The 10,373-nt window shown below is 35.6% G+C and overlaps 1 protein-coding gene across 1 annotated transcript; it reads left to right on the top strand.

Moving 5' to 3' along the window:
* Positions 1-1,958: 1,958 nt before the first annotated feature.
* RpS6 (ribosomal protein S6) lies at positions 1,959-9,690 on the top strand. Its single transcript, XM_089642368.1, has 6 exons — positions 1,959-2,074; positions 2,356-2,560; positions 4,737-4,882; positions 6,226-6,387; positions 7,964-8,110; positions 9,539-9,690. The coding sequence occupies exons 1-6, from the start codon at positions 2,069-2,071 to the stop codon at positions 9,629-9,631; spliced, it is 759 nt and encodes a 252-aa protein (XP_089498494.1). The 5' UTR covers positions 1,959-2,068; the 3' UTR covers positions 9,632-9,690.
* The last annotated feature ends 683 nt before the right edge of the window (positions 9,691-10,373 follow it).

Here is a 10,373-nt window from a genome sequence, read left to right as displayed (position 1 = left end):
GTTGTTAATCCTCTCTGTACCTGAAAACTAGGCGTAGTTAAGGAGGAAATACGTAATATTATTGTTGAGTTTTTGAAGTGAAACTTCTTTACGCGTGTTATGCAATTTCGAGGACAGGAGTAAAACCAACTCATGACCGTCATGAAAAACCGTGATCATTTCGCTATAGGAGCCTAGCCAATATTATATACCTTTTTTAGGTCGCTCTCCAAACTCAGCTTCGCGGTCTAGAGGCAGAGCGCGCGACTCTCGTCGTGAAGAACCGAGGTTCGATCCCCGCTTAATCTATTTTTATTTTCTTTTTGTGATTTTTTTAATAATAATTTTTTTAAAGTGATAAAATGCTTTTTTTAAAAGTGATGAAAGACTTTTAGATATTTTGACTATATGATATTTTGGTCGAATACGTAATAACCGCGGTCTAGAGGCAGAGCGTTCGACACTCGCTATGCAGGACCCGGGTTCGAATCCCATATTTTTATAACTTTTAATTTTTTTTATCACATGCTACTTATAAATATGTGAAAAATAAATATAAATAGAATGAAATGAAAAGAGAGAGAGAAGAATTCTAAAAGTTTCACTTCCGTCGTACGTAGGCTTGCCACACACTGTATTTTTTTTAAGTAAGTACTTTTTTCCACGCCATGTCTTCATCGGGCGTCGTCGACTTTTTCTACCTACACACCATATTGTCACTTAAAAAAAACAATAAATCGACTCCGTATATTCCAGTGCAGCGATAATCCGTTAAGTTAGTTTTCCTTGGGCGTCCCTGACAATTTCTACCATTCACTACTGTATACCACATAGTCAATTTATATCGTCTTAAATTCTACTCCATATCATTTCATTGCAGATATAATGCGTTAAGTCTTTCTCAGGCGTCCCTGACTTTTTCTGCCATTCACTACCGATTACCACATTTTTACTGTTAAAAAACAACATTTAATTCGATTAGTATGTACAAACATAAATGCAAGGAAATTAATTAACTTGAATTTACCAAAATAATATATTATATACCTAGTGAAAAGTGAAAAAGATCGCTGCTTTCGGACTCCAACTGGGCGGACTTTGTGTTACGTCACGATCTTGCAAGCGGCCGATGCGTTTTTTTTTCAAAAAGTGATGGTACTAGCCAACCTTGTTAAATACATTTTCTACGAATCTTGGATTGTAAATATCAACTTACTTCATCAGTTGTAAGCCACTCAATATTAATCTTAGTTATAAGAGACTAGTTATAAGTCTCTAGCTATGAAACTTAGTTATAAGGTAATAAGTTATAAGTCTAAGGAGGGGTTGTTTCGGAGAATTTGAACAATTCATCAACGTTCATTTTCAAGTTTTGTGAAAGATTTTTTCAAGTTCTGTTTTTATTTCAGTTTTGTCAAGCAACTAGCCTACAATGATATAATAACAGAACTTGAATAGAACTTTCACAGAACCCGAAAATGAACGTTGAAATTTGATGAATTGTTCAAATTCTCCGAAACAACCCGTCCTTAGTGATAGGAATAAATTAAGTTGTTAATCGCCCTTGTGGTGATTTTATCACGAAAACGGCGCTATACAAACAATCCAGTCATTATTATCAAGATTAGTTAGCATAAATCAACCACTCACGTTAGTAGTTATTATTAGTTATTAGTAAGTAGAGAAGAAGTGAAAAAAAATTATGTCTTCCACAATGACGCAATAATTATTATTGCGGTAAAACATAAAATTATTAAAATAATGCTTCGATAAAACTGAACTAACAACGTAAAAATACATTTTTCCTTTCACCATTTACTATTTAAAGGGTATACAAAAACATTATATTTTCGTTCTCAGATAAATTAATTCAAAATAAAGATTTTTTTTAAATATATTATAATACATTTAAAAAAATGTTTAGGATTATTTTTCAGTTTTTCCAGCGTGTGACTAAAGTTTTAGGTAGGTACTTGACACAATTTTAAAAATTGTGTTGCATATTCGAACAGTTTATCAAGACCTTCCCTGGAAAGTTTCCGAACACGCTCTTTTTCATGTCTGACCATCTGAATCGGCCGTCGCAGACATGAAGGTATAAATTATTTTAGGGTTATATAGTGTAAATGTAATTATTTTGAGTTAAATAATTGAATATTATATTCGCCATGATAATTCGTGAATTAAATTCAGTGATTCCGATAAATTCGGCGGCCCGATGGCATTTGTATACGTCGATGTGATTTCTGTGTTCAGAATTATTGTGGGTTAGAAGTGACATGAGGCCAATGTCACTGTTATTTACGAGAGTGTAATGTATATTTCATGGTTCTTTGACGTGCAATTTAATCTAAAACGAAATTTTATTTGTTTTAGCTCAACGTTTCGTACCCGGCTACGGGTTGTCAAAAACTTTTCGAAGTTGTCGATGAACATAAACTTCGTATCTTCTACGAGAAGAGGCTCGGAGCTGAAGTAGCGGCCGATGCTCTCGGAGATGAGTGGAAGAATTATGTCCTCCGCATTTCTGGGGGAAATGACAAACAAGGCTTCCCCATGAAGCAGGGAGTCCTCTCCACCGGTGAGTACTTATAACCTAAGTGAAATAATTGTCTGAAATACTCTTTCCCTGAACGTTCTTATACTATAGTCAAAATGCCACAGCGTCACTTCAATTTTGAACAATTTTCAATCGTATAAGTGAGCTGTCAAAATAATCACATTGCGAGTGGAAACAAAAATATCCAGCATATTGTCCAAAACCTATTTCCATTATCGGCTAATTCAATACAGTTCGGTTGGACGGCATCAAAACCTACAGTAAAATAAATATTTCGATTGGCCCTAAACCCATATTGATACTAGGACTTTCAGTAGCTGATGTTTTCCGTGGTACTTATGCTTCTGTTAATTAACCTCAAACGTGACTAAATAAGAATTTGATGTTGTTTTGATAATTTACATGAGATTTTGGTAAATATTTCCCAAACCGCTGCACTTTTAATAGGCACATTTTATGGAAATTACACTTTGTTTCAATTTAATTACTATAAGAAACCACGATTACGCCAGGATAGATGGTAAAAGATGCATTATAATTCTATTTTTATTCAGAGTTCAAAATTTACCTTATAAAACGATATCTTTTCTGCCATTCTTTTCGTTGTTGTGTGAAGTGCACTTGTATAGGTTTCTTTTCAATCTAAATATGCACAAGTTACTTAATTAACCCAATCTACGAACCTAATAACAAATTTTGTCCATGTAAATAGTTTCTTGTAGTAATTGTTAAAACAAAGTGTAATTTCCATAATCTATGCCTAAAAGTGCTGCAATAATTACCCAGATTTTTCATTCCTTATTTTGTGATCCGCTCATTCATTCAATACTAGAATAGTACATTTGTGTATATTTCTCAATTGTTCCATCGGAAGTCAGTTAAGTGATCATTTATATTTTCCATACTATATCGGTTTTTAATACTATTTGCAGCTGAAAAACCAAGCATCTTTGTACATTTACACTGATGTCTGAACTGTCAACTGCTAAATCAAATGGCTCCTGCTTACCCCACACATGTGAACTCGATTTCATGGGTGATATTTTGTTGTAGCCAACATTTTTTTCTCCATCGATTAATTAAATTCTAATCCTAATTTACAAAATTTTGCAAAAAGAACATCTTAAACATAGCCATCTTTGAATTAGTAGCAACTAAATTGTAAATGGCTGTTTTTAATTTAAATAACGAAATGTGGCGCTATGTGCCATATATTCCCAGAGTTTATCATAATCTGTGGACTTATTGCTGTAGATTTAAAGACCGGACAATCCATAATTTGGGCGGGAAACATGAGGTTATGTTTCTGGCTGTCAAAAGTAAAGTTCTTCTTTTCATGGCCCGCCCGCGAATAGTATCTATTGAGTTAATAATACTTATTTCTAACAATTAAGACACAAAATCACTTCTAAAATTAAGATAGTTAGTCATCGGTATATCTACATCCTCGTGATATAGTAATGCTGAAGTCCAAATGCTTTCGTAACTTTAAAACAAAATAAGGTTAACTATTATAGTATATTACTGTCTTAATGATTTTGGCAACTAAATACGCACACATTTTTTTTTAAACACTTTGTATCAGTTAGATAATAATGGGAAGTGAGTATTTCAGTTTCCCGAAATGGAAAATAAAGTATTTTAGTAAATATTTTGTTTAAAAAAATGATTTTATGTGTTTTCTTCATGCCATGTGTTGACATTATAGTTTTTTTTAAATTTATTTTCTTAATTAAACCCAAACTAAGAACCCATTTTAGCATCATATTTTGGGTAAACTAAACTTACTTTTGCATCAATAAAAATAGCCGCAAAGTGAATAATCGATTTTTTTAACAAAATAACTATTACAATGCATAATTTTCCATTTCCGGAAACTGAAATACTCCTCATTATTATTTAGCTACTACGAAGTATTTTTAAAAAATAAAATAAGTGCATATTAAGCACGTCCCTATTTACTGTATATTTATTTTAGGCATAGGCTTCTTCAAAACGTTTTCCAGTTTTGCTGACTCTTGGCAATTCTCACTCAAGCCAGCAGTTCTTTTCCTACCGTAGACCTGTTTCGTCTGTTACCAATACACGCCTAAGACGCCGTCAGATAATGTAATTTCAACGGTCCGTCCTACTTAAGGTTGGAGATTGTGATGATATATTGTTGGTTGGCAACAATAACGTGTATGTTTTATTCCAGTGCGTGTACGTCTGCTACTAGCCAAGGGCCACTCCTGTTACAGGCCTCGCCGTACCGGTGAGCGCAAGCGCAAGTCTGTCAGGGGATGCATCGTGGATGCCAATCTCGCCGTACTGGCCCTCGTGGTCGTACGCAAGGGTGATCAGGTACGCACTTCACACTTACAAATTGTTATGTTGTATGCTCTCCCGATGACCTAGAACAGGGGCCGGCTTTTCCGCTCTTCAGATATCAACTCCAATAATTTCACCTCCATCCAACTAGCCTTATGAGATGGAGCCACTGAACAAACTTCAACTCGAACAGCAATTCGATGTTGCTAAGTTAGGGCTTTTAGAGCTAGATTTTTCAGATATTTTAAGATAAAATATTTATTTAATATAGAATTCTAAACTATTGAATGTAGCTATTATGTAATGGCTTTTCATTTGAAACAATGTAACATTGTTTAAACTTTAAAAAAAATATTAACAGGTGACGAAGCCGGTTTAAACAAATTGTATATTATCTCTGTTATCCAGTTTCCTTCACAATTTGGCTCTTGGCACTTGAGAGTCTGCTGACCCCTGACTTGGGTAAAACTGGTGTTATCTTGAACCGTCTATCAAGCACAGGTGTTCTCGATCTGCAGACGAATTTTGATCACATTTCAGTGCGGTGGTTGAACTTTTTGTGCCAACGCAGACAGTTAATATTTGAACCGGAATATAACGTCATCTCCCAGAACAGTATATTTCAATGCATTTTGCTAAATCGAGTGTCATGTATGTAAATAAACTGTTAGATAAACGGCTCATCTTACCCCATATGCTTCCTTTGATGAAACATGTGTTATTGTATGAAGTGACAAAACAAATTGAATCTGATTCCTTTTGCAACTGGCAAAAAAATTACGAATTGTGATAAAGCTCGTAAAGCTCTTAGTTATGATCCCATCTGGCTGGGCAACTTCCTGGTTGGAAACACAAGCGCGTGAAATTACCGTACTTACCGTTCCATCAACACTGGTTCCGTTTCCAAAAGCAGATTTATTTTCTGCCAGGGATTTTTTCAAAAACAAACTCAAGCTTGTATGAAGTTGGTTGTAAAAAGGGTTATGAGGGCGAGAACCATGATAAACCTGCATAATACGATTTTATGCATTACGAACCTTAGCGATGATATTCCAGCAAACTCTTCATTCCAGAAACTTGTAATATGCTTCAATACACGTAATAAAATGTTAATCATAACTATAATTCATAGCTATAGTTTGCATTGCCAATTTAGTTGCCTCCTTCAAATCAAAGATGACCCTGTTTACAACCATACAATTAATGTAATTATTTACAAAATAAAACTTCTTAAAACGGTTTTGTTTTGCAACCATAAATCAGATGCTTGAGCTGTTAAAAACAAAAAAATTGAATGGTTGAACCTGTTTACAACCAAAAATTGAAAGCTTGAACCTGTTTACAAACAACAATCTAATCATTGTTCAATTTGTTAGGAGATTCCCGGACTTACCGACAGCACCGTGCCCCGCAGGCTGGGACCTAAGAGGGCATCAGGCATCCGCAAGCTGTTCAACCTCTCCAAGGAGGATGACGTCAGGCGGTACGTCATCAAGAGGGCCCTGCCTGTCAAGGAGGGAAAGCCCAAAAGGACAAAGGTAACACCATCCTTTTCATTCTAATTGAATTAACGAAGGGAATTATATAATTTACTTTAACTTGAATTTGCTTTTTGTCATTGATTTTTAATTATTTATTCATGTTCCGGAGCCCTTTCCTATTGGAGATCAGCTATCATCAGGGCAATCTATACCCAGCTTATGTTCTTTAGTCCATAACATAAGTTTCAACGCCACAAGGGTAACACATTGGAAATATGTTTCTGCTCCGAGACTGAAAAAAATGTTTTGTTGAAAAAGGATATCATTTCTGAAAGGTATAACCTTCCTTTAATAATATTTGGATGATTTTTATACGCCGTTTTTGTGCAAAATCACCTCAAGGGCGCTGTACAAGTATATAATAGTTAGTTTGGAGATAATATACAGTACAATACTTACCTGGTAGGTCACTTGAGATTAACACTTAACTAACATTAACTAATTGTTTATTAGCGAAACGATGAATATATCCACGTATAAGTCAAATACGCGATTTTTATGAATTATTCTAGATTTTTGCTGTGTTCAATGGCTAGTATTATTTCAGGGGCTAGGATCACAGGGGACTATCTACAAAAACATAGTTTTGAGATAAACACAAATAAAGAATGAAATGCTCATATGCCCTACTGTATATCTTCAGGCTGTATATACGAGGTAGAGCTTTGTGTCACTAATAATTATGGCGTTACCGAAACCAAGCTTAACTCAAAACACCAGTTTTTGTAGCTAGAGAGGCCCCTGTGATCCTAAGCACTCAATTTGCAGTTGAAAAACCAAGCATCTTTGTACATTTACACTGATGTCTGAACTGTCAACTGCTAAATCAAATGGCTCCTGCTTACCCCACACATGTGATCTCGATTTCATGGGTGATATTTTGTTGTAGCCTACATTTTAATTTGTTCAAATAATGTGTATAAAATTCCCGGGGACATTTTAAATCAATTTTGTTAATTTATTCTCAATTATGTGAGCTAAATATGCCCTTCTGGTTTCCTGTTTTTTTTAGTCTACTATATCTGTGGTGCTCCCCTTTCCCAGTCAAAGATACCAACTGATGTATTGTAATTCTATTCGACATCTCGTTGGTTTTTTTAATGTGAATACCGCACTAGAGTCTCAACTGCATACAACCGTTTGGAGCCAGTGAAACTATGGCATCCACAGATGGGGTATGTTGTTAGGCTGAAGGATGTGGGGAGCGTACCTGGCTATTCAAACTGGTCACCAAACACAGCTAAAGCCACTTCAAGCAACTTTTTAATCAATAAATTGTGAAATAACACAAATTAATCAAATAAAATTTACTTGCGCACTTTGGGATATGAATCTACGACTTTCGGTTTGCTAGTCGAGAGGCTTAACCCTTCGACCACGGAAGCCGTTTGGGGTGTTTAAAACTCGCACATTTAATGTAAATCGATGATCAGCTCCATTTTTATTTTTTGTAACAACCAATTATGGAGTTTGAAACATCCAACAATAGTGGTGCCGTTGGAGGTTGTGTTAGATAGGGAAGATCGTGAAGGCAACCAATCAACATATTTAATAGGAAGCATTTGTTGTTTAGGCTCCCAAGATCCAGCGCCTGGTGACCCCTGTGGTGCTCCAGCGCAAGCGTCACCGTCTGGCACTGAAGAAGAAGCGCGCGCAGCACCGCAAGGACTCCCACGCCGAGTACGCCAAGCTCATCGCCAAGAGGACAAAGGAGGCCAAGGTAAACTAACTATTCATATGCATCTCTAAAGAATCCTCTGCTATGAATGACAATTTATTGATTTTAACCTTGTCCATAATGCGATCCTGTCATGCACGCTGCATGATGGGGTAGATTATGTTGAAAAGGCCAGCAATGTAAAAGTTAAAGAATAAGGAACAACACACAAGAATGTATCCACCATATATGATGATCACCAGATATATTTGATTTTATATTTTGATTTAATTAAAATAACCGGTGTGTTTTTGGGACATCCCTTTAGCATAGTGTGATGATCTCTGAGGTGACACCAATAGAATGCCACACTTAAACTACAGTCGTTATATATGTGGGCTTGGCCTATTTCGCCATGCCCCATTGGGAATGGTATGGCGAGCACTATGGTGAAATAGTCCAAGCCCACATAATATAATATACAGGGTATCTGTGGGTATTGTGCTCTAACTTCGGGAGGTGATTCTGCATGATGGTAGGAATAAAAAAGATAAATAACTTTTTTTTTTTCTGTACAAAAGACATCCCTACTAAAAAATCCTTAGTGTGATGTACAAACTTACCTGATAAATTTGCTGCGAGCTCGCCATGGCAATGTTACATATTTGTGATTGGCCCGTATCAATAACACCAAAATAAGACTGAGATTTTGACATTTACAATAAGCTACAAAATCATTTGTTGTAAACCAAATTCAAAAGAGAACTGCACTTAGATAACAAAATGTAGAAGCATTTTTAACGATAAAATTATTTATAACTATTAATCACTTCACTATGTAATTAATTAATTCATTCAAAATGTCACCTTCAGCTTGTAGACAAGCATGTAAATGTAAAGTAATACTATTTACAATAAAATGTTATTTATCTTTCTTACTATTACCCCCGGACACCTGTATATTATGAGAGTATAGCTTTAGTGTGAGACCATTTTGGTGAAAAAATGTATACAAATTTTGTGACAGTTTTAACCACGCATTTTACACTAAATCTAGTGTAATGTATGAAATTAGACTGTAAGAGAAACGGCTCATCTTACCCCACATGCTTCTCTCAATGAAACATGTGTTATTGTATGAAGCGACAAAACATTTATTTATTATCGCCTATTACGACCAATAGTTTGTCTATTATCCATTGTTATGTTGAGAAGACCGAATGCCATCTGCATGATCTGATATACTCTATGTTCGCGTTAGGCTCTCTTCAACTGTCATCATTCTGTCCACCATGTTGGTCAGTGCTAATGAATAGACATCAGATTACAGGCATATTTGTCATTAGCACAACAAAGTAGCATAGTAAAGAATAGAGAAGGCCTTGTTTGAATTTTTATTTTAACCCCTCTCCATTACCGGTTCTCTAATTAGCATGCATATTTTGATAGTTTAATCCAATGTGTACTAAATGAGTGTTCTGTTTCCTCCAGGCCAAACGCCAGCAACAGTTGAAGCAGCGTCGCCGCTCTGCATCTCTCCGTGAGTCCAAGAGCTCCAACGCCAGTGCCCCATCCACTAAGTGAACAGGCACCTCTACACTAATGTTTACAGAAAAATAAAAAAAACATGAAAAACACCTAAACACTGCTTTTTATTTGTTCATAAATATCTCTCACCTATTTATTTGAAAAGGATATCATTTTGTTAATTTATTAAGAAAAGAACTCGGTTGACTAGTCCAATGTTACCACCGCGCTGCTTTGTTTGAAATTAAAATGACTTCGTATAAAGCCATCAATACACATTGTGGCTGTGTTTGTTGGTGCCATTTAAAGTTAAGTACTTTTTTACATTCTACTTCTTTTGCACGTTTCAGACAGCATTACAGTGTCCATCATCTGCCCTGATGATGGTTTCTGTAATGCTGTCAGAAACGCTGGCTAAAGAAGGAGTTAGCGCAACACGACATAACACCCCAAAAATAAATCACTTTAAGTAGGAAATATTCGTCCAACTGCCGTTAAATATTAATTAAATCATATAAACAAATGTAGGATATTAAAACATCCTCAGGCAAGGGGGCTTACTCTCTATTCTTCATATAACATCCGTACTGTGGGTTTACTACTCTGAAACCCAAACTGACAATCTAGATGTTACGGTATCGACCAACGTCTCCTGTATTTTGACATTCCTTGTTGATTTTGGTTCTCTCTACTTCCGAAAGCTAGGAACATTATAGTTCCAAACGTTTTAATGTCGGTTTTATCAAAATAGGTCGAACAACGGTTTACGATAAACGGGAACTTTTAGAGCCGTCACATC

The sequence above is a fragment of the Hesperophylax consimilis genome, chromosome 2, assembly GCF_061612785.1.
Source record: "Hesperophylax consimilis isolate HC1 chromosome 2, BYU_Hcon_1.0, whole genome shotgun sequence".
Taxonomy (NCBI): domain Eukaryota; kingdom Metazoa; phylum Arthropoda; class Insecta; order Trichoptera; family Limnephilidae; genus Hesperophylax; species Hesperophylax consimilis.
This window is presented reverse-complemented; position numbering and strand designations above follow the sequence as displayed.